This window comes from Grampus griseus (assembly GCF_964374135.1).
Source record: "Grampus griseus genome assembly, chromosome: 4".
In the NCBI taxonomy this organism is placed as follows: Eukaryota; Metazoa; Chordata; class Mammalia; order Artiodactyla; family Delphinidae; genus Grampus; species Grampus griseus.
In genome coordinates this window covers 110,659,182-110,684,694 of record NC_138997.1, presented here as the reverse complement: position 1 = coordinate 110,684,694, position 25,513 = coordinate 110,659,182, and the positions used below count along the sequence as shown (strand labels likewise).

General features: G+C 34.4%; 1 protein-coding gene across 1 annotated transcript in view; it reads right to left on the bottom strand.

Moving 5' to 3' along the window:
- Positions 1 to 23,524, bottom strand: part of GSTCD (glutathione S-transferase C-terminal domain containing) — a 120,041-nt gene extending 96,517 nt beyond the window's left edge. Inside the window, exons 1-4 of the mRNA XM_082653183.1 lie at positions 23,102 to 23,524; positions 22,005 to 22,472; positions 16,708 to 16,959; positions 12,513 to 12,606 (exon numbers count right to left, since the gene is read on the bottom strand). Of these exons, the coding sequence (XP_082509309.1) occupies positions 12,513 to 12,606; positions 16,708 to 16,959; positions 22,005 to 22,472; positions 23,102 to 23,521 (1,234 nt within the window). The 5' untranslated portion in view covers positions 23,522 to 23,524. The remainder of the gene's footprint in view (positions 1 to 12,512; positions 12,607 to 16,707; positions 16,960 to 22,004; positions 22,473 to 23,101) is intronic.
- Between the last annotated feature and the right edge of the window lie 1,989 nt (positions 23,525 to 25,513).

Sequence of the window (25,513 nt, the reverse complement as noted above, 5' to 3'; positions counted from 1 at the left end):
GGATTCCTTGTTTGTTTGTTTTTTACAGCTGAGTTTTGAGAGTTCTTTGTACATTCCAGATTCAAATTCTGTGTCAGATTTGCATGTATTTCTGGTTTGCAAATATTTTCTTCTAGTCTTTAGCTTGTTTTATCATCCTCATAACAGAATCTTTGGCAAACATTTTAAATTTTGATGAAGTCCAACCTATCAAAATTTTTTTATGGATTGTGCTTTTGGTGTCATGTATAAGAATTCTGTTTCTACTCCCAGTTCCCAAAGTTTTTTTATATTTTTCCACATTTTCTTCTAAAGTTTTATAGTTTAAAATTTTACATTTAAATTTATGATCCTTTTTGAGTTAACTTTTACATAAGGGATGCATTTTGATATTCATTTTCTTTGCCTATGGATGTCCAATTGATCCAGCAACATTTGTTGAAGAGACTGTCCTTCTTACAACTGAGTTGCTTTTATGCCTTTTTTAAGGTTCTCTATTCTGTTCTATTGATCTATATGATGTCTACCTCTCCAATTACCATAGCTGTACAGGAAGTCTTAACATTGAATAGAATGATTCTCTCTACCATTTTTTTTTTCCTAAATTCTTTTTTTCCATATAAAACTTAGAATAAGCTTGTCTATATCTACTAGAAATCTTGTTGGGATTTTGATAAAAGTTACATTGAACCTATAGATAAATTTGAGGAGAATTTGATTAAATTATTTAAAGTGCTACTTCATGTGAAATTTTAACAGGTATATCATTTTTTTAAAGGTTTAAATTAAAAAGGCTTAAATAAACAAAAATCAATGAATTATTATTACACATTTACAGTCGACCTGTGATTTGAACTGCACAGGCCCACTTATAGGTGGATTTTTTTTCACAGTAATACAATAGTATTAACTGAATCCACAGTTACTTGAATCTGTGGATGCAAAACCGCAAATATGAGAGGACCCTTGTATACCAAGGGCTGACTAAAAGTTATACAGGGATTTTCAACTGCAGGAAGGATTGGCACCCCTACCCTTGCATTTTTCAAAGGTCAACTACATAACAAAAGTGTGTATTTTACATAGTTCTCTTTTTCTTATTTAAACTTTTAACATTTCACATGAAGAAACTTTAAACCTTTTAAAATTCCACATGAAGAAAGTAACACTGAAAAAATAAAGATAACTTTCCACTAGTTCTCTACCTCTTTATATTACCTTCTTTTCAAATAAAGATTACAACACAGTACATTAATTCTTTTTAATTAAAACATTCACCTAATGGTTACTCATTCAAACTTACATAAAAAAATTCCTACCATCAGTATAACCTCTCTTGATTACCAAGTACAATTAATTAGTAGTTTATAAAAGACCACCATTTTTATATAAGGAGTGTCTAATGCTATAATAATTGGAAGAATTTGCCTAGTAAAAATTTACACATCTCTCTGCCAGTTTCAATTCCTTCTACTATTACTTTAGCTGACTCTAACTTTCTACTAGAAAAGGAGATGAATTTAACACATGGTCTGCTTTATATCATTTGTATACATAATATATAATAATATAATACATATGTGATATCTCTCTCTATCTCAGTCTCTACATCTATATGTATTCGTGTTTGGCACTAAATCAAAAGAGCACCACTAAGCAAACAGCAAACTTGTTCTTTGCAACTTTGTTATATTTTAAAACATTTAACATAAATTCTGTCTATATTTATACATACTATGTTTTAGAGGCTTTTAGCTTCAGATTAAAATGCAGTTTAAATACAAGATTGTATTACTTTTGGTAAAGCACCAAAATTCTTGTTGAGAACCTCACTCTTGAAAGGAGAGAAAACAGTTACAAATTTATAGAGTTCTGAGTCAAATATGGTCAGGTTTTGAATTTCACAGCTAAGTATAACTTAGAGAAATGAAAAACATTTATGTTAGAGAATTTCTTCTCCAGAAAAGTGGGGAGAAAAAACCCCCCAAAACCCTTTGATCTCATTCTCTTGGTGTGCTTTTAGTATTTTAAGTGCCAAAAAGTTCAAAATGTAACAGCCTTATAGTCTAAAGTTATTCAATATAAATAAAGTGTTGGAGACTATATCCTTACATTGTCTCACTGGAGAATAATTTTTTTAAAGTAGGAAAACAAATATGCTAATTTTGAGTCTCATCGTAAGAATCTAGGACAAGTATTTCAGGAAAAAAAATTTCTTGAAAGAGACAGTTACTTTTATTTACATTATCAAGATATTTCTACTTCCACTTATATTTGCTAGCATATTTGGCTTAAAGTAGAAGTTTTCATAGTTACCAGATGGTCCAGAGGTATGCACAAATGCTTATATTTGATGTACTCCGTGCTAAGGGCCAAAAAATAATTCTTCAGGTTGTAAAAAAAAAAAAAAAAAAAATTAGAAAACTTTGGTCTTGTTCATCTTACTTTGGTGGCAATCAAAGCAGCCCATGCATGCACTATACCAGTTACCTGGAGTGAAACTTCACACCCTGTGGTCCCCAAAGCAGCATTAGTTGATACTTTTTAGAAATGAAAATTCTAGGGCCTGTTCTCAGACTCTGGGGTAGGGCCCATCGATCTGTTTTAACAAGCCATCCAAATGATTCCAATGGATGTCCTAGTTTGAGAAGCAATGGTTTAGGACAATGTAGCATTCTTATACCCTGACTAGAGACTCTAAAACAAACTTTTATGTTTTCCCCAAAGGAGGGGAATGCTTATATTACAGATGAGACAATTCTTCATTATGGTGAACTTTTAGCATCCCTGGTCTTCTGGCACAAACAGCAATAAATAATGCTATTTACCATATCCTTTAGCATTGGTAAGAACGTTGTTAAGAATCACTGATAGAGGAAAAGGCTCTGTTTAGTCCTTCCATTCTCCACATTGGATACAACTCTCTCCAAAGTCCTTGACCACACCCTTCCCTTCCATCACTTCTGCTGGAAAAAGAAAGGGTGACCCTGTTGGTTTATAGAAGCATATAACAAAGAGGTCAAGGGAGGGCAGAGACTTTGCACTGAGGCCAACCTTTACTAGTTATATCATGTATCACTGTCTTATTTTATATTTTTTCCTAACGTCAAGGATCAATCGTTCTTTTATACCCCAAATACTCTATGGAAAACAAATGGAGGGAAAAAATGAGTATTTACATAAATGATCCTCATCAGGATACGCTTTTAAATTTAAAAACCTCAGTCATCTATAAGTGCTATATATAAAGGTTGATAAAAAGGAACATCTCACTACTAATTGAATAATCTGCCGCTAGGATTGAAAAATGATACATTCCCTTAGAACCATAAATTCAATCAGTGACTTACATAACAGGAACTAAAATATAGCAGGTTGTAATTCTTGTTCTAAGAATTCATACATACCTGTCCCAAGCAAATGAAATCTACTAGGTTTAAAACCCTCTTGAAAGGTGAGATCTTACTACCTCCTTCTTGTAAAACTCTGCCATTAAATTTTTCTTTTATCTCAGCTGATAAGTATATACTCTAAACTGGGGGGCAGGGGGTAAGGGTGAATGAGTGGTTATGTTTAAAGTTTTTAGATACCACCCTTATATCAGTATCCCTAGGAGTTAGTGCTCTCATGTACCTCAAAAGCAAAACCAAGGCCTTATGTATACCTAAGTGGGCCATATTTCGAAGACAGTGCAACTCTGAATATAAGAATAAAAGAGATTGAGGGGGCGGAGCATCCTCCCAAGGTACAGGGTGCTGAGCACCTCTATCATCACAGTGATCCAGAGCCATGTGGCTGACAGGGCCTCGGTGCTCCAGCCTGGTTTCAGGCCTGAGGCTCCAAGGTGGGAGAGCCGAGTTCAGGACACTGGACCACCAGAGACCTCCTGGCCCCACTTAATATCAATCAGCAAGAGCTCTCCCAGAGATCTCCGTCTCAATGCTAAGACCCAGCCCCAGCCAATGGCCACCAAGCTCCAGTGCTGGACGCCCCATGCCAAACAACTAGCAAGACAGTAACACAACCCCACCCATTAGCAGAGCGGCTGCCTAAAATCATACTAAGGTCACAGACACCCCAAAACACACCACGGGATGTGGTCCTGCCCACCAGAAAGACAAGATCCAGCCCCACCCACCAAAACACAGGCACCAGTCCCCTCCACCAGGAAGCCTACACAACCCACTGAACCAACTTTACGCCCTGGGGGCAGACACCAAAAACAACGGGAACTACGAATGTGCAGCCTGCGAAAAGGAGACTCCAAACAGTAAGTTAAACAAAATGAGAAGACAGAGAAATACGCAGCTGATGAAGGAGCAAGGTAAAAACCCACCAGACCAAACAAACGAAGAGGAAATAGGCAGTCTACCTGAAAAAGAATTCAGAATAATGATAGTAAAGATGATCCAAAATCTTGGAAATAGAATGGACAAAATGCAAGAAACATTTAACAAGGACCTAGAAGAAAAAAACATGAAACAAGCAAGGACGAACAACACAATAAATGAAATTAAAAGTACTCTAGATGGGATCAATAGCAGAATAACTGAGGCAGAAGCACAGATAAGTGACCTGGAAGATAAAACAGTGGAAATAACTACCGCAGAGCAGAATACAGAAAAAAGAAGGAAAAGAACTGAGGACAATCTCAGAGACCTCTGGGACAACATTAAACACACAAACAATCGAATTATAGGGGTCCCAGAAGAAGAAGAGAAAAAGAAAGGGACTGAGAAAATATTTGAAGAGATTATAGTTGAAAACTTCCCTAACATGGGAAATGAAATAGTCAATCAAGTCCAGGAAGCACAGAGAGTCCCATACAGGATAAATCCAAAGAGAAACACGCCAAGACACATATTAATCAAACTTTCAAAAATTAAATACAAAGAAAAACTATTAAAAGAAGCAAGGGAAAAGCAACAAATAAGATACAAGGGAATCCCCATAAGGTTAGCAGCTGATCTTTCAGCAGAAACTCTGCAAGCCACAAGGAAGTGGCAAGACATATTTAAAGTGATGAAAGGGAAAAACCTACAACCAAGATTACTCTACCCAGCAAGGATCTCATTCAGATTTAACAAAGAAATTAAAACCTTTACAGACAAGCAAAAGTTAAGAGAATTCAGCACCACCAAACCAGCTTTACAACAAATGCTAAAGGTAAAACAATCCTGAGAAAGAAAAATGGAGGTGGAGGAATCAGGTTCCTTGACTTCAGACTATACTACAAAGCTACAGTAATCAAGACAGTACGGTACTGGAACAAAAACAGAAATATAGATCAATGGAACAGAATAGAAAGCCCAGAGATAAACCCATACACATATGGTCACCTTATCTGTGATAAAGGAGGCAAGAATATACATTGTAGAAAAGACAGCCTCTTCAATAAGTGGTGCTGGGAAAACTGGACAGCTACATGTAAAAGAATGAAATTAGAACACTTCCTAACACCATACACAAAAATAAACTCAAAATGGATTAAAGACCTAAATGTAAGGCCAGACACCATCAAACTCTTAGAGGAAAACATAGGCAGAACACTCTATGACATAAATCACAGCAAGATCTTTTTTGACCCACCTCCTAGGGAAATGGAAATAAAAACAAAAATAAACAAATGGGACCTAATGAAACTTAAAAGCTTTTGCACAGCAAAGGAAACCATAAACAAGATGAAAGGACAACAACTCAGAATGCGAGAAAATATTTGCAAATAAAGGAACTGACAAAGGATTAATCTCCAAAATTTACAAGCAGCTCATGCAGCTCAATATGAAAAAAACAAACAACCCAATCCAAAAATGGGCAGAAGACCTAAATAGACATTTCTCCAAAGAAGATATACAGATTGACAACAAACACATGAAAGGATGCTCAACATCACTAATCATTAGAGAAATGCAAACCAAAACTACAGTGAGGTATCACCTCACACCGGTCAGAATGGCCATCATCAAAAAATCTACAAACAATAAATGCTGGAGAGGGTGTGAAGAAAAGGGAACCCTCCTGCACTGTTGGTGGGAATGTAAATTGATACAGCCACTATGGAGAACAGTATGGAGGTTCCTTAAAAAACTAAAAATAGAACTACCATATAACCCAGCAATCCCACTGCTGGGCATACACCCTGAGAAAACCATAATTCAAAAAGAATCATGCACCACAATGTTCATTGCAGCACTATTTACAATAGCCAGGACATGGAAGCAACCTAAGTGTCCATCGACAGATGAATGGATAAAGAAGATGTGGCACATATATACAATAGAATATTACTCAGCCATAAAAAGAAACAAAATTGAGATATTTGTAGTGAGGTGGATGGACCTAGAGTCTGTCATACGGAGTGAAGTAAGTCAGAAAGAGAAAAACAAATACCGTATGCTAACACATATATGGAATCTAAAAAAAAAAAAAAAAAGTGGTTCTGATGAACCTAGGGTCAGGACAGGAATAAAGACGCAGACGTAGAGAATGGACTTGAGGACATGGGGAGGGGGAAGGGTAACCGGGACGAAGTGAGAGAGTTACATGGACATATATACACTACCAAATGTAAAACAGATAGGTAGTGAGAAGCAGCTGCATAGCATAGGGGTTCAGCTCGGTGCTTTGTGACCACCTAGAAGGGGTGGGATAGGGAGGGTGGGAGGGAGACGCAAGAGGTAGGGGATATGGGGACATACGTATATGTATAACTGATTCACTTTGTGATACAGCAGAAACTAACACATTGTAAGGCAAACTCCAATAAAGATGTTAAAAAACAAAAAAGAAGAGATTATAACTGGAACAACACCTAAGCAACTATCTTTTTATTGCCTTTCTCTTCTATAAGGTTATGCTTCTGACTCTCCTCCCTTCTACGTGATTGATGTGGTTATTAGGGACTAGGAGCCACTCCTAATACAGGAACCAGCCATGTAAAAACTACTGGAGAACAGAAAGGCCGTAGGGAAATATCGATGGAGTGTGACTTAGAGCAGCTCTATTCTAGGTCTTAAGGCAAAAGACTATATCCATTCTTTCTTTCATACTCAGAGGGCAAAAATTCAAAGGTCAAGAACAAAAGGTGTCTCTGGACTTAACAAAATGAGTCTTCAGGTTCACAGTATTTATCCTAGTTCATTAGAGTAAGAAATCACAGGTATGTGAGGACAACAGGTAGTAGAGAACATGCAATTGCCTGGATCTTCTCAGTGCAGGGAAATGTTGGTTGAAGATTTTCTAACAGGGGACGTGACTAATACTAACTTAAACATTTCATTTTTCACTTTTCATAGTTCATCTTCCGTAGAACCATCTGATCACAGTTACCTGCATGAGAACTGTGACCATATACCCTCAATTCAAAGATGAAAATAACTGCAAACAAATTGGAACTCAACTTAGTAGGTGTATTTTTCACAGAGATATGGGTAAAGCAACTCAAATTACTGTCCATATATTCTAGGACTGAACAAATGAGCAAATACATAGGTGATGTTTGGTGCTTTAATTTTTACTGTTGGAAAATGTAGATACAGATACTGAATTCAGAAAAACTAGGAAGAATCTTGTGGTATTGGATTGGAATTAGAGGTATCTGCATAAACTCATGATTTTCAATATATGTAGATAATAGACATAGATATATAGATATAGTAGGTATTGATGTGTATGATTATGTATGTGTGTATATGTAGATGTATGTATACATACAGCTATTTCCTAATGAATCTGTCTATATATACATCTCTCTACCGAAAGAACCTAGAAGCAATACTGTTAGCAACGAGCATACCTAGTGCCCAAATCGTAGTTTCTAAATACTATTCTCTACTAAAAGAAACAAGGGCTCCTTGGAGAAACAGTTGGTTCTATGGCTGGGGCAGGGAAATGACAAAATGAGCCTGTAATTATTTTGTTATGCCAGAAATTAAGGACATGATCATAGAATGATTGGGGCATTTCCAAAGGATCAGGAGCCAGCTTGAAGGCACCTACAACCTGGGACAACTTGAGCACTTTAATAAATAATGACAGTGATATATTATAACTTATTTAATAAAAAAAAAATTCATGAGTCAAAAGAAGGAAAGAAAAGAAAGAAAGAAAGAGAGAAAGAAAGAAGGAAAGAAAGGGAAGAAAGACAAAAAAGAGAGAAAGAAGACTTTCTTACAGTAGAGTGGCAACTAATAAATATAGAATATGATGGAGTTGAAAAATCACTATTTTGCAACTATCACAGGCAAGAAAGCATCAAACAAATATAAATCGGTGAGTGAAAGTTTGAAAAGAAACAAGTTATTATGTAGTCTGGAATATCTCCCCATGAACTACTTATTAATTCAGTAGAGCAAAATAGTAACACTAGAGTAGAGACACCTGGCAGACACCACCTTAAACAAATGATTAAAGTTAACATCACTGGGCCCAAACAGACATAATATGCCTCCTGATAAGGAGGCACCGAGAAGGACACAACATCATTTCTGTGTTGTTCCTGCCCAAAATGTGTAACTTTAATCTAATCATGAGGAAAACATCAGACAAATCCATATTGAGAAATATTCTACAAAAAACTGGCCTGAACTCTTCAAAAAAGTCCATGGTATGAAAGACAAAGAAAGGCTGAGAAACTGTTTCACATTAAAGGAAATTAAAGAGACATGACAACTAAACGTACTACAATCTACTGAACAGAATAGTAGACAATAGTATGTACTATTGTCTAGACAATAGATAATAGTAGACAATAGTAGACAATAGTATGTATTTTGATCATTGTACTATGGCTCTATAAGAAAATGTTCTTGTTCTTAAAGGAGACAGTTAAGTATTTAGAAGTGAAGAGTCATGATGTCTGCAACTTACTCCTAAAAATTCCATTTAAAGATATGTAATAATAATAATATTAACAATGACAACTGTAAGAATGATAATGTAAATTAAATATTCAGTTCTGTTTTCTTAAAACTAAATAATCCCAATTATTTTAGCCTTTTAAATCTATATGAGACAAAAACGTTGCATGGTTTAATTAGAAACTTGGGAAGTTAAAAAAAGGATCTATAGTCTCAATCCAATTCAATTTAATAAAAAATTATTGAGGACCTATCCACAGGAGTCCTATATTTAAAGAGCTCACAGTTTATTGGAGAAGGAAAACATGCATGTAAACTAGTATAACAGAAGTATTCTATAAGTATCAAAATGAAGTATAAGAAAGTACTAAAGGAATGTTGAGAGAAAATGATTGACTACTGACTACTCTGACTACTATATTAGTATTATTTAACATTTACTATTTATAGTTAGGCACTGTACTGTTTTATATATTAATTCATTGAATGTACTAACAATCTCATGAGGTAGGTAGTATTATTATCCCCATTCTACAGCTGAGGCCATTGAGGTACAGAGAATTGTCAGTTGAGAAAACAGAGAATTCAGACATTCTCAGTAGAGAATCTGGCCATAGGTTACCTAGCTAGCTAGTAGCCCAAGTTTCAAACTCAGGCAGGCTGACTCCATAATCCATGAAGAAGGCTTAATGAAGGAAGCAGCATTTGAGTTAATCCTTAAAAGATGATAATAATTTCAGTGGAATGGGAAGAAGAAAGAAGACTATGTAAGGCTGGAGGAAAAATAATGGTGAAGGCAGGGAGACAGTAAATATAAATTGTATAAGGAACAGCAAAAAGTTCAGGGGATGTTATGTAAGATGTAGGGAGAGAAATGGGTGAGAGCAGAGGATAAGAGACTAGACAGGCTTATGAAATATATTAGACTCCACCATGAGAATTAATATAATACAGTCTTTGATGGTAAAGAAGCTGATTCTTATAATATGCACCACAATCTTGATGTAACTCAATACAGTCAGTATAAGCAGTCTGTGAAACATCTAAATGAACCAAGTACCAATAATACCTTATTACAATTCAATTTCTCCTAAAAGACAGTACCAGAGCACAAATCATGAGAACACATTCATAGTGACCTCTGCACCTCTATGTGAATAATTTCATTTCACAAAGATCCTATGACTATGCAATATTGAAACTGCCAGAACTGAAAACAGAACATCTAAAATGCCACAATTCTACCTTAGTTTAACAAGACTATAAACGTTTAGGAAACAGTAAATGAAATGTGAGTACACCATGTAGCTTTGCTGTTATAGCTCCATCTTTGTCATAATATTTATGAAAACAAGGTGATCCAATTAAAGGGATATAATGAGTAATATATTCCATGAGCTCCATTAGATATGCACTTCTAACCAGTAAAATGACTAGACACGAATGCTTACTGTCAACTTTGAGTTGTTAGCAGATGTAATTGAGTCCTCATATTAATAAGTGAAAATATTATTTTGCCTTCATAGCAGACATTATAGACAAAGCAAAGCATGTGGCACTTAAAAGCTGTTTTAATTTTTAATATAAATATTAATAAAAATATGACTTTTATTTAGTAAATTATAGGTTTAACCCGTTCGGAATCTATACTATAACTGAAGAGTATAGAAAATCTAATTGCACATAAAAACAAACATTTAAGCTTTGTAAAATGTCAAAATATTTTAAAGTAAAACATTAACAAATTCATTAGTGACTATTTTTCATATATTTAATAAAAAACAAAAAATAGATATCATTTTTATACAAATATCTTCGCAACAGAGTTCTTAACTATCCAACATAATCTTCTTCCATTTTGGAACAATACTAAAGTATTTCCTCAATTGACAGAACAGAATTGATTAGTAAGATACAGGCAATATCAGGAAGCATCATAGAAGAGAAGAATATGAAAAAGGAAGACAAATGATTTCAAAGAGCATTTGAAAAATCAAAACATATTTGGATTAGTATAAAACTAAAGAATACATGAACAGTTAAAGAAATAGAACATTGAGCTAAAAAAAATTCTTCACCTAAAAATACCTAAAATGGCATTTAAAATTCAACAATCATCCTTTACATGTCTAACTGGACTTCTGAGAGTAAGGAAAATCCATAGGGCCTTAAAAAGGGGGAAAGGAACTAAAAAGTAGTGTAATAATCTCGAACTGACACTATAGCTCCCTGGAGGGTATTTGCTGACAACAGAGATCTAGGCTTTAACAGCAAGACAAAGAAGATAGGCTAGTCCTTGATCCCTAGCATGATGGAGAGTTGAAACTAATATCACTACATGAAAGCAGAAAACTTGAAAAGCTATATTCATTATGAAAAAATGCATTAAAAAAAAAGAGTTCTACCCAACAGCAAAGGAAGGTGAAAAAAGTTAACTTTTCTGTTTAAACCTCAGTTCCAGACAGAAAAGGCTGAAGGAATCTCAACCTGAAAAAATAATATGTTAAGATCTAGTGCCTTAAGTTAAATACTTTAAGATGTCTGGCATAGACAAATATAAATCCTTTCCATGGGAATTCATTCCTATCCCAGGCCCCACAAGATTCCAAGATTTAAATAACCAAAAAAATCAATTTATAATCTAAAATTACAGAACTAATAGGGATATGAGACACTGGCAGTGAAGTCAACAGAAACAACAAACAGCAGAATTAGACCTCTATGAACATCAGCTATTAGAAATAATAAATACAGAATATAAAATCACTATGTTAAAATACACAATATAAAATCACTATGGTTAAACAATTATAAAAAGAGGAAACTGAAACATGAACAAGGAAAAGTTTATTATCAAAACAAACCAAATATAGTTTTTAGCAATAAAAATATTATTTAACTAAAAATCTAATTATCAAAATATTTTTTCAAACAATATTTTAAACAATTGGAAATGATTATGAACTGGTTATCAGATGATGAAGGAATTTTTGCTGATTCTTATAAAGCGTGATAATGATGTGATTATTTAAGATGTCAATATTTTTTAGATGTGTGTACTATAGTATGACGTGTTATCTGGGATAGGCTTCAAAATACTTCAGCAAAGACAAAAAAAGGAACAGATGAAGCAGTGTAGGAAAATATGAGAAATATTAAATCAGAGCAATGTGTATCTGTAAAATTTTGTAATAAAAATAAAATGAAAACTCAGTGGATAGTATGATCAGTATATTAGATATAGACAAAGAGAGAACTAGAAGATGGATCTGAAGAGGGTATCCAGATTATGAGTAATATTTAAAGATTAAAAAAAAGGGGCTTCCCGGGTGGCGCAGTGGTTAGGAATCCGTCTGCCAATGCAGGGGACACGGGTTTGAGCCCTGGTCCGGGAAGATCCCACATCCGGTGGAACAACTAAGCCCGTGCACCACAACTACTGAGCCTGCGCTCTAGAGCCTGTGAGTCACACCTACTGAAGCCCGTGCGCCTAGAGCCCGTGCTCCACAATAAGGGAAGCCACCGCAATGAGAAGCCTGTGCATCACAACAAAGAGGAGCCCCCGGTCACCGCAACTAGAGAAAGCCGGCACGCAGCAACAAAGACCCAACGCAGCCAAAAATAAAATAAATAAATTTATTTAAAAAAAAAAAGATTAAAAAAAAACAACCTTACCTTCCTTTGGGCTCACTGCTGCAGGAAGAGCATCCCAATCAAGGGTCCAAGTAGGGCAAGGGTGGGGAGAAAACATCACTTCAATGCCTTTTTCCTAGAAAAGGAGATAGGCCCTTTCCAAATTAATAAATTAATAAAGTCCTGTTATGTTCTAGAAGACCAAATTTCTATTTCCTATACTGGCAAGGAGGGACACAGATTTTAATAATCATCAAGTATTCCTCAAAATATTTAGTTACATAAGAAACATATGTTGAGTTTCTTAACAGCATGGTTACTTTCCTATTAAATTATTATTAAATTTCCTATTTAAATTATTACCTGAAGTGACACAGAAGTAATAAGCTACTTAGAAATATTGCATGTCAAAAAGAAAAGTCACCTGAGAATAAAAGTTTTGTCAAAAACAATCCACATAATCAAAACTGACTCTGCATATGTCCATCAAGTTCTGTCTTGGATTATACAAAAATTGCCACAGCCTAGGAGCTATATTCACAGAATCAAAAAGTCCCTACTTTAACACTCATCCCAAAATATCATCCATACTAGTCTTTTACAAGTATCTACAAAGTCTCTAGAAAAGGATCCCTTTGTTTTAACCAAATGGTTCCCAACATTTTTTTCCCCACCATTTTAAAAAATGATCATCCCTCTTCCATATATAAAATAATTCTCAGGTTCCTTCCTCATGTTAAAAGTTATACATTTATTTATTTGATCTACAGACAGTGGCATGGCATACACATGGATTCCCAGAACCTTTTCAATCACATTCTGTGTCCACAGCCTACAGGATAGATATCTATGGTTCTAAATTTTTTTTTTATCTGCAGGAATATCCTATTCAAAAGAAAAATCCCTGAGAATCTATCATTAACCCCTTTGTATCGGTTAGTTCGTGAGATTACTTTCCATTATGAAAACTAGCTGAATTTCAGTGCCAAAGGAAATAGTACAAAGTTCTTTTGTTGGGGTAGAGCTATAGCTACAAGTATAGAGGTCTAGAGTACTTACCTCCCCCAGAAAGATAAACACATCTCTCTGACATCATCTACCTCTCTCCTATCTCCCTTAGTCTAGCCATATTGAACTTCCTGCTATTCCTCATTTCATCACACTTATTCCTAACTTAGAGTCTTCCATAAAATACAACTATATTGAGATATAATTTTTATGCCATAAAAATCTGTCCCTTTACAGCATACAATGGTTTTTAAAATATTCACAGTTGTGTATCACCACTATCTATCTAATTTGATCATCAAAAAAGATGTCCCATACCCATTAGCAGACACTCTCCATTCTCTCCCCAAAGCTCCCTGCTCTAGGCAGCTACTAATCCACTTTCTGTCTCTGTAGATTTGCTCAGGGTCTTCTTACTAGCTGGATCCTCTTAGAACACTTCATCCAAATCTTCAAATGTTCATTCAGGTCATTTGCTCAATGTCTTCACCTAGTCAGATAAGCCTTCCTGACCACCTTATCTAAAAAATGATCCTGATCTCAATCATCTGCACCCCCCTCATCCCACATTATTTTTTTATAGAATTTATCAATACCTAATGTGCTATACATTTATTTGTGTTTTTTCTTTATTTACCTCCCCCACCAGAACGTAAGCTCCATGAAGGCAGTCCAATTTGTTCTTCATACATCCAACATTCAGAACAATGTCTGGTGTTTAGTAGACACATATACATTTTTTGACTGGATAAATAAATTTAAAACCTCTATAGAATAAGGGAGATTTTGGAGGCAAGATTGTGCGTAAGAAAACAGAAGGAAAAAAAGGCGAGATGTGAGCGTTCCTAAGAAAAACTTTCCTACTTTACACATCTGCTTAGGGCCAATTTCATGTGTCCTCATTGCAATTGGCAAAAAAGAAAAAGAAAAAAAGAAAAAACACAAAAAAAAACAACAAAAAAACCCTGACTATACAGAAATGAAACGTTACAGTATAAAAAAAAATTAATACATTCATAGAATATGTTAATTTGATATAATATTGTCTTTCAAATATGTGACAATAGAGAAACTCGTAAGTAGCAAAAACAATGCCCTATTAAAAAGGAAAATGTTACTATGGTGAACTTTTTTAATAAGGTTGGAAAAGTGAAAAAGAAAAAAAAAAGAAAATGTATTGTATCCAATATACACTATCAAGTTAGAATTACATGAAAATTGAAATGATAACATCTTAGATTTGAACATTCCGTTCTTATAAAATTGCAGATGTGATGTCCTAGTCAACTTTTATATAATCATAAAATTTAAAATCAGAAATGACTTGTACAGAGTCTCCTCTGTACGAGTACAGAGGAGTACACTCTCCTAATTTATAAAAAGAGAAATTGAGACCCTATGGTTAAGTGACTTACTGAAGGTAATAATGTTAGCTTGACTACAAAGCTGGGACTAGAACCCAAGTCACCTGGTCTCTAGTATAGCCTTCCCATGGACTGTTCCCAAGCCAATGACTGAGAGTCTCGGGCTCAGAGACTGAGTGGCAGACCATTTTTGAGAAATATGGAACTCTCTGACAGATGACTCAGGCTCAAGGATTCCCCACTAGCTTGACAAAACTTTCTTAGAACTGCACTGAAGTCTGACTCTTCTGACCCAACCTTCCTTCCTTTCCCATTTTCAAGCACAGGGATCAAAACTGCACCACGTTCTGAAGGCTCCCGCAGCTTCCTCTGGCTCCCTCCCCACTTTCCCTCACAGATGTTTCCCTCAGTGTACCTCTTGCCCATCTAACCCCATCTTGGAATTTGCTTCTGGAGGACCTGAACTAACACATCCCCTGTAAATTAAAAATTCAGGATTCCTTTATATTTTTTATATTATTACAAAAGCGCTTATTTTTATAATTTTTTTATTGTCCATATGTATTTTATTTATTTTTTAAATTGGGGTATAGTTGTTTTACAATGTTGTGTTAGTTTCTACTGTACAATTGTTTATTAACTTTTTTCTGAATTTAAATTCTAGTCACCTGTCTCTTTTTTATAAATATTTTAAAATGTATCAAATGCAAATCTCTTTCCTGATGTCATTTTATTGCTGGAAAAGCACAGGTAGAAAAGTTTGAATTACCAATCTCTTTTTCAAGACTGCATACGTATGAATTAAAATAAAAGTACAGATTTTTGGTTTGTTGAAATTTTTAAAATTAGTATTTTAATACAAGAGTACTCTCCTGACAATTATTTTTTTTAAAACACTCAGGAGGTAAACGAGAGATCGCTGAGCAATATAACCATCTGATCAAGACACATCAAACTTTGGACCTGCTTTGATATCTTCTATAATCAACTGTACCATCTGTTCCATTGTTTCACCACTAGGCTAACAAAGCTTAGCTGAAGAGATAAGGGGTTGGTGTCACTACTAAAATCTGCTTTTCTAAATCAGCAGACTTTCTGTTAACTATAGAACTCATATACTTCCTAACCCAAGTTAAAAAATATAATGATTTTCTTTCCAATACAACTCAGATGACTAGCTCAAATTACTTCATGAATTTTCTATTCGAACAAATCTTCAAACAGTCTAAGTTAAAAGCAAAACATTTTCGCAGATTGTTTTGAATGATAGAGAAAAGAAAGCCTATTGGTGAAAACTTTTACACTTAGTACTATTAGAAACAAATTATGCTGCAGAGAGAAAAATAAATCATGTACTCTTATTACATAAAAAGTCATAAAATCAAAGAATAAAGTAAAAACAGAATTCAAAGAATTCAAAAATCTTAAATTTAGACAAAACCTTGGAAAATATATTGAGATAATCATCTTCATATTTCTTTAATTCAAATCATCACCTCAAAATTAAGAAACTGAGAAACCAGTTCCTTGCAACAGAAAAACGTCAGGTTAAAACAATAAACTTGACCAGGTGTGATATGACTTTGGTGTCTCGAATATAAAAACAAAAAATTCTGAGAAAAATACTCTTAAAAATATATATTCTGACTTGTTTGGCTCCGAAGACACATAATTTTAAAAATCTTCAATTTACTATATTTCACTTAAATCCAAAGACTAGCACAAATATTAATTGGTCAAGAGAGATATAAATAAAATTTATAAAATGTTAAAACAAAAATGTTATACAAGTTGGGGTAAAATGCTCAGCAACTTTATTACATGGAATCTTTCAAACAAAATTTTAATAAAAACAATTTAATTACCATTAACTTAGTCATGGTGGGTCTTGGTCCTCCTATAAATGAAGGATCATTTTGCTCCTCGACACATGGGACCTCATCTAAGCTTGGTTGCTGTTCATTCGACGTGGTCTGTAATTCTGGTAAATTGAGAAATTGGATCCCACACTGAGAAGCTGTTGTTTTTACTCTTGGCACTTCCTGAATTCTCTGGTACCAGGCAGCCAGGAGTGGAAATTCTACCAGCTTTTCAGAAAGTTTCTTGCAGATAATTACCTAGGCAATTACAAAGAACAAAACACATTATTATATAATTTTTGTTTGTTATAAGAGCTGATTGAGGTAACTTTACATACCATAAAACTCACACATTTAAAGAATGAGTTTTAGTAAATTTATAGTTGCACAACCATAATCCAGTACCATTACGCTCAACGTCACACCAAAAAGTTCCCTTGTGACCATTTGCAATCAGTCTCTGCTCCACAGTCAGTTGCAGACAATCAATGATCTGCTTTTCATGTGTATAACTCTGCCTTTTCTAAAATTTCATATATTTAAATGGAATCACAAAATGTGTCTTTTTTCACTTAGCAATATGATTTTGAGATTCACCCATGTAGCTGCATTTATCAGTAGTTTGTTTCTGTTTATTATGATGCAGCATTTAAAGTAAGCCTTTTATTTATTCAAATTAGAAGCATTTGAAACCATTACCCCTGATGTAAATTAATATGTTTATTTTCTCTTGGTCAGATGCTTTCTCTCCAGCACCACCACCAAACTTCAATTTCTTTAAAAATTAGAATGTTCTTGCTTCTTTGTGAGACACTGAATGTTGTTTCCATAGCAACAGTTATAATGTTACAAACAGATTATGACTTATGAACAGATAAAATGAAAAGGTCAAGTCACAGAAAATCTCGACAAATGTATCTAGCAATAGTCAGTGCCAAAACAGGAGCCAGAAAGGACGAAAATTAATGAAAAATTTCACACATATAGTCTATTTTAACTGGACTTTAAGGTTAAATAAGAATAGATTATAAGAATAGGGTTTATGTGTAATTCTCTTTGTATACTACAAGCGCTTAAAACACTGCCTTGCAAAAAATACTGAGTGAATGAACAAATGATCAAGAAACCATTTATTGACCTCAAAGAATAATCCCCTAAATTAGTGTTTTTCAAACTGCTGCTTACAACCCATTAGGAGATTTAAAAATCAATTAAAAAAATTTTTTTTGTTTTAAATGAAATTAAATAGAAAATATCAGAGTACATAGCATGTAGTAAGGTGGGTTATTTTCTGTTTATATATCTATATTCATATATATAATATAAAGATGTATATTTGTATTTGTATGCTCAGTCACCTTGTAAAATGCATTATTTACTGTGAAAAGTAAAAAAGTTTGAAAAATACTGTCTAAATGGTACTCTGGGAGCCAAAAAGTTTCTAGTTCTCAACAAAATACTTAATTGCCTGGAAACAGATTATGTGCTATGGGAATTGAACTTTAAGCCATGATAAATTAATCAAATAAGAAATTTCTCATTTCCTCACCTTTCCTTTACTCCCCTTGGTAGTGATTTATTCTTACTTGTTAGACGCATATGACATCTTGCCCTCCTTTTGAAAATAAGTTGTGATTAAACAATAATTCATGTTTAAAAAATTTGAGGAGTTTTACTCTGCATGACAGGTCATCCCATTTAATCAATATGCCAGGCTGCTCTGCTAATACCCAGACAGCTCAGGAGGTACGGCACCACATTCATTAATTACACCTGAGAAGACATATTTAAGGATGAGGCTAATGTTAAATGTGTGAAATGAAAATTAAATTTGTTCCTAAGAAATGATTTTTAAAAGATGTTACCAGGCTGATAAGATCAAAACATTATAAATACCAGAGTTACTTAAGGACAAGAAAATAATTTATTCTCAAAATATTGGTAAAAAATTGCTATCAAGACCACAAACTGAAATCCTAGTGGCTTTGTATTTAATTATAGCAAGAGGCAGAAAAACTAGTATGAATAAAAAGAGAAGCAAGATATTACACCTATCCAAAAGATCTCCTCCTCTGCATTCCTTTCCAGTCACTTATTATATAAAATATTTTGTAATTCTTTTATGTCATTTCCTCAGTCATGTCTACCCTTTCGAAAACACATCATAATCAACAAATGTTTAGGTGAGCAGTGTAAGCAGTATAAAAAATAGTAAACAACCTGTCTAAATGGAAATGTAATCCTAGTTCAGGGTCTTTTCTTATCGTCTAGAACTGGTGAGTTAAAACTGAAAATTCTTAAGGACCTAAGGAATAGGACAGGGGATGGAAAATATAAATTAACTATGGAATCCATAATTTTTGCAATATGCCAGCCAGTAGTGAGATTCCCATTTTATTCTCAATTTTATGCCAATGGGAACAGTGAAAGAGGTAATTAACATAGGTATTTTTGCTCAAAAATCAATTTCTACAATGATTTTACTTTAGTAATAAATGCGTCATACTTTTAAAAAACTAAATTCAAAGCATTAGAAGTTAAAATGTATCAAGTTAAATCATAAATGTTCAAGTTACAAAAATATTTCATAAAATGTCAACTTCTCTGTCTTCCAGGAGTAGAATAATCTTTTAAATAGTTCTATCAAAGTGTACCTGTTTAGTAGCAGTAACTTAAAAATAACTATAAAATGTTCTGGCATCAGAGAGAAGCAAGATTTTGCCTTAGTATGGTTATTCATTGTTATTTCTCCCATCTGCTTCCTATTCTGTGTACTAGAAGGTTCTAACAAATAACGGGAGGGGGGAATCATAAGATGCATTTTAATTTATTCTTTTTTAATCCATTCCTGAAACTTTCCAGAGGAGAGGATTTTATCAGGCACCTTCCAGGAAGAAGTGTTGGGCTATCAGTGGTTAACTTTGCACACTAACATCCTATGAAGAGGAAGAGAAGCTTGGAGCAGAGGTTTAGATGTAACACCTCAGCCTCTCTCCCTGCTGTTGTTTTGCATATTTGGCTTTATTCTGTTTAGTAAAACTGGGTATTTTCCCTAACTCTTCTAATTTTGACCTCTGGTATACCAAACCTTGAATTAGCAAAATTGACTGCTCTTTCATATTCTTGATCTTATTCCTGTGGCTAAATACTTTGGCCCTAGATTCAACTCCATGTTTCTGATCCAAACCTAGTAACTTGAACTTCATTCCTGATCATGAACTTGATCTTAATTCTGATCATTTGGACCACTACTCCATCACCTCAATGTGTGTTAATACAAGTGTAAAGGCTCAGCTTCATAGCCACCGTCTGAACTAAAATGGCTGCTTCATAACCCAAGATGACTTACAGGAGGAAAATAAATACAACAGAAATAACATCAAAGCTTTGGCAAAGAAAGATTAACTCCTGAAAGAAAATGTGATGATCTAGGAAAAATACAAACAAACAAAGGAAAATATTTAGAGAATTCGTTTACATAATGTCAAAACAGAAGAATTTAATCATAGAATAAATGTAATAACAAAGTTTTCCGCTATTTTAAACTGAGATGAAAACAGAGTTCCTTAGTTGTATCAATATTAGGTAGATTTACTCAGCAGTGGTCAGGCTGATGTCCCACCTGATTAAAGGGGGAAAAAAATCCTCTCAATTAGGAACACCTCCACCTCAATTGATCCTCATCAGGTAAACAGTATTTAAATTAAGCTAAAATTAAATGCAATTTAGCTGAAGATAGATGTCTGGATAATGATCTAAAAATAACCTTTATGCAGGTGAATCCAATTTTTATGTTTTGTTGCCTTTGAAAGCAAATAATCAAGTCTTCTCTATCACCTTGTTTGATTTTCTTTGTAGCACTTACCATTATTTAAATATGTATTATTTATTTGTCTACGTGTTCATTTCTATCTTCCCTATTCTTCTATTTCTATTGGAATATTAACTCCATAAGGGCTGGGACCATTTCTGTCTTGTTCATCACTGTATTCCTAGTGCATACAACAGGGCATGACATATACAGTAGGCTTTCAATAAATTTCTCAAATGAATGAACTAATGGTAGTGCCGCTTTGATTCGATTTTTATGAAATTAGGAACAAATAGTTATCCAAGGAGACCAAGAAGCCATGAATACCAACAGTATTTCCTAATATGCACCAAATGACTGCTCTAATGATTGAAGTCGGTAATAACAGCAGAGGTGGGGGACTGGGGGGAGTCAGGGACAAGAGAATTTAGAAATCGTTTGACTACGAAAAAGAAAAAAATCTGTTTTTCTCCCCACCCAGCACCATGGACAATATGAATACACATGACGTTTACAATACTAATCAACATCTAAACGATTCCTAGATCTCTTGTTCTCACATCCTTTGATTCTGAAGTTATTTTGATTTCTAATCTTGTTTCATTTACATTTTAAAGAAAAATGTTCTTTAAGAAAATGCCAATTGATTAATGCCACCTAACTTATTAGTGAAGCCTGGTCCCCAAATATATAGATTTTCATTAGAAATCTCTTCTCATCTGTCAGTAGAGATGCCTGAAGTGTTGGTGATATACAATCAAAATGAAATCTAATATCTGATTCCTTAGTAAGGGAAACGGTGAAATGCTTCAAAGTGAGAAAAATGCAGTTCTGGAAAACCAACTGGAAAGCTGCAGAGAGCTCTAGCTTCCCATGTTCACTCTGATACTACTTTTACCTTGTCCTTTTTCCCTCCACAGACAGAAAAAAAATACATACATACACACACTTATATATGTATGTATATAAATATGTATATATATGTACACACACATATATGTACACAGACATATACATATATGTGTACCCGAAAAAGGAAACTTTCCTTATATAATCTCCCACAGCACTGAATAGTACTGCCAGCTATGTAACATAACAGAGACAAGGGTAAAATATTTCTGATTTAAAAATATCTAACATAATGAAATTAGCATTTGAAGAGACTACATAATTATAAAATATAGCTGACAAGAGTCTTTAGTATTTTAATACTGGAACCTCTAGTATTAGAAGGTGATCACCACAGCATTTTAAAATTAATAATCATAAAGAATGCTAATGTTTTTAGCAACTCAAAACTAAAAGTCATAATAATTACTAACATGTATTGAAGGCACTATTATCATCTCTATTTTACATATAAGAAAACGGAGACAGATATTAATAACTTGCCCAGAAGCATAATGGTATTAAGAAATGAAATAGGGACTCAAACCTGGGCAGTTTATAGACTGAAACATACAGCAATGTATCTACTCCTGATAAACCTTACCAAAAAATGATGGATACAGGGCAAGAGCACAATATCTGCCAAAGTGAAGTACAGGCCTTCTACAAACACGTGGTCCAGAGGCGGAAGGTCAGAAGCTTTCGCTTTTCTGACGTGAGCAGGCTCCCTGTTGGCAGGAGCTGGTTCCTCATGTACTGTGAGCTTTGAAAATGCCACTCTCAGTTCCAGGCTCGCCGATGAAGAGTCCACCTCTTCAGATGTTTCCTGTCTATGGACCTTGCTCTTCGTTTCTTCCTTAGAAAGGGAAGGCCTAACCCCAGCAGCCTTCTGCTGCTTCAGCTTCTGCCGCCGGAGTTTGTCATCATTATGTACCCTAACGGGCTCACTAAGCTTCTTCTCAAGCTCTAGTATTTCAGCAGGGATAGCTGGGGGCTGGTCAGAAGATTCTTTGAGAAAATTCTCAATAGCTAAAGGGATGGTAAGTTCGCATAGCCTGGTCCACTGACTAACCTGCAAAACAAAACAAGAAATGAAAGGATTCTTTACTTTCAACATAGCTTGAAGAAAAATAACTTTCTATTGGGAAATAAGACTGGTTTAGAGAATTTAAGTCTTGAGCTAAACCATCTCTGGGCTAGGCTTTTACGCTCTATCAAGAGACATTACAGTGCTTCAGAAGCGATAACATTAAACAATGGAGGTTCAGCATTCCTGTATCTGGAATATATGCTATTCTCCTGTGTCCACTTACCGAATAAATCCTCACTTCCCAAAGCCTTTAAAGTACACTCCCCCTAAAAAAGCTTCCGAAACACTGCTACTTTGAGCTCCTGTTCATATGTAAAATCCCCTTTAAAAATCCTCAACGTAATTAAAAGGTAAAGAAAAAAAAAAAAAGAGAAATCATTCCCTAAAAATAATGTCTCTAAACCTCATAAATTAAATCTTAAATTCTTATCTTCCAATACTGCGCTGAAATATCGGTATATGTGAAGGGCTATTTTAACTCTTTCATTGGTTACTGTAGTTTCTTTTAAGTAAATTAAATTTTATTTTCCAACAGAAAGTTCAAATAAATATTCAAGTGAATGTGTTGTCACTTATGGCTTTAAATAACAGAAAAGAGACATTATACTTACTTCAGCACAGGCTTTCAAGCAAGTCTTCTTAAAACCCAGAAGTTCCAAAATTTCCTTCTTTGAGGGGTCTGCTTCATATGATTTCTGGATTATGTGTCTCAGAACAACAGCAAGTCCTGCTCTACAGAAATTGTCTGGTCTTTCTACTACTGCAGGTAAACAGCAACTCTGGACTATTGGTGGAAGCTCTTGCCTTGAAATAATCTGTATTTCAACATCCTCAGACAGTACACTTTTAAGTAGTGAAATGCCTGTGCTTTCTCCAGTGAAGACTAAGCAAACTTTAAAGATTTTGCAGTCACAGTATGATAACAAAAATAAAGTTATAGATGTATGAAGAGGAAAGATGCACCCTTCTTTTTGGTGAGAAAAGTCCAAGTATAGATATTCTTCTGTAAGACTTTTCTTAATGCCTTTCATTTTCTTCTTTCATTGGGTTACCTGAAGCATAAATTGAAGTGGTTATAGGTCTTAGAATATAGCAATTGCGAAGCTAAAATAAAAGATGAACATTTTAAAAACATTTTCTAGAAATCAGCAGGGATTTGTGATAGATATGATTCTACAAGAATTGGTTCTTGGAATGAATAAATGGCTTCCAAAAGAAAGATTCCTACCCTGACCAATTAACTAGTCTTAAGGGTGATTTTACATCCAGCTCCTTTAAAAAGAGCATACCTCAGGTGCTTGGCAATAGAACTCTCCCAGTCAAGTATTGATACTTTGGGGTCTCACCACAGGTGAGAACAAAAGATGAATAGAATGGGACATAAGAAATAACCAAGAATACCTAGAGTTGTCTGGGGATAATAGCTCTGAGAAGCTTGATGAATACTGCTTGTTTTATGCCCCTAAAATATAATAATTGAGAGGGGGATATATTCATTCTCTCACAAGAAATGGATTCTCCCAAAGTGGATTTTGATATGTGATGAGTTATTGTATGCTGAATCACAATAGAAAAAAATATTTGAAATTCTCCATAACTTAGATGTTGATAACTGAGATATCTCAAAGTTAACATGTCCAAAATCAAGTTTCTTATTCTCTCCCTACGCCCAAAACCTCATGAATCTTCCCCATTTCAGTTAATGGAACACCATCCTTCAGCTCTTCAGGCCAAAAACCTGGACAATCATTTTAAATTTCTCTTTTCTTTCACACCCCCATAACTAATCCATTAAAAATTTATTTTGGCACTACATTCAATATATACCTAGAATCTGATTATTTCATTCCATCTTCATTGCTTCCACTGTGATCCAAGCCACCATCACCTTTCTTCTTAATTATAGCAATTGCTTCCTAACCCTGCTTTCCATCCTCTAGTCTATTCTCAACATAGTAGCAAAAATGATACTGTTAAAAATGAAATAAAATCATGTCACTTCTCTGCTCAAGTGCTCTAATGTCTTCCCATCCTACTCAGAGAAAAGGCAAAGCTCCTGCAATGGTCTACAAAGATCTCCTTGACCTAATTCTCTTTGTCTCTTTGTCCATCTCATCAGCTCTCATCTTCGCTCACTGCTTCAGCAAAAGTGGCTTGTTGTTCCTCTAAATCACTAGGTACATTCCCACCTCAGTGCCTTGGCACTTGATATTTCTAGTGCCTAGAACACATCCATACCTCCTTTAAGTACCTACTCAAATATCAACTTTTTGAGATGTTCCCTGGCTACTGTATTTAACTTGCAAACCCCAACTCCCACTTTTCCTGAAAAAACATTTCCATCCCCTTCTATGCTTTTCTCCACAGCATTTATTACTATTGTAACATACTACGTTATCTACTTTGGTCTTAGCCCAATAGAATGTTCCATGAGAGTACAAATTTTATTTTATTCACTGCTATGCTAAAACAGGACCTGCTATATGTATATGTGTGTGTGTGTGTGTGTGTATATATATATACACACACACACACACACACATATATGTATATATGTGTATATGTATATATATGTGTGTGTGTATGTGTGTATATATATATATATATATATAGTCAAGAAATATTGAGTGAATGCATGGACAAATAGACATGTTGGTTATTTTAAAGATGCAAACGTACACAACCTTGTGGTCAAATTATTGATGGGTGTTTTCAAGTCACAATCCTTAAGACTTTTGTCAATTACGACTTTTTGTTTGATTTCTACATTTCCTGGGTCTAAAATTCCCCATGTTCTAATACATAAATCAAAATTCCAAAACTGACACTAGATGGCACTCTTTAAAAGCATTCACCATGTAACAGGAAAATGGTATACTGGAGAAAAAATTATTTTAAATTATTTAAAAATTATATTAAAAGCCTTTAAAAAGTACACATGCAACTCTTTCTTTTAAGTGTATTTGAAATATTAGTGCACCTGAATTTTAGGGTGCTAAAATTTACTAAATTTCCTTTATATT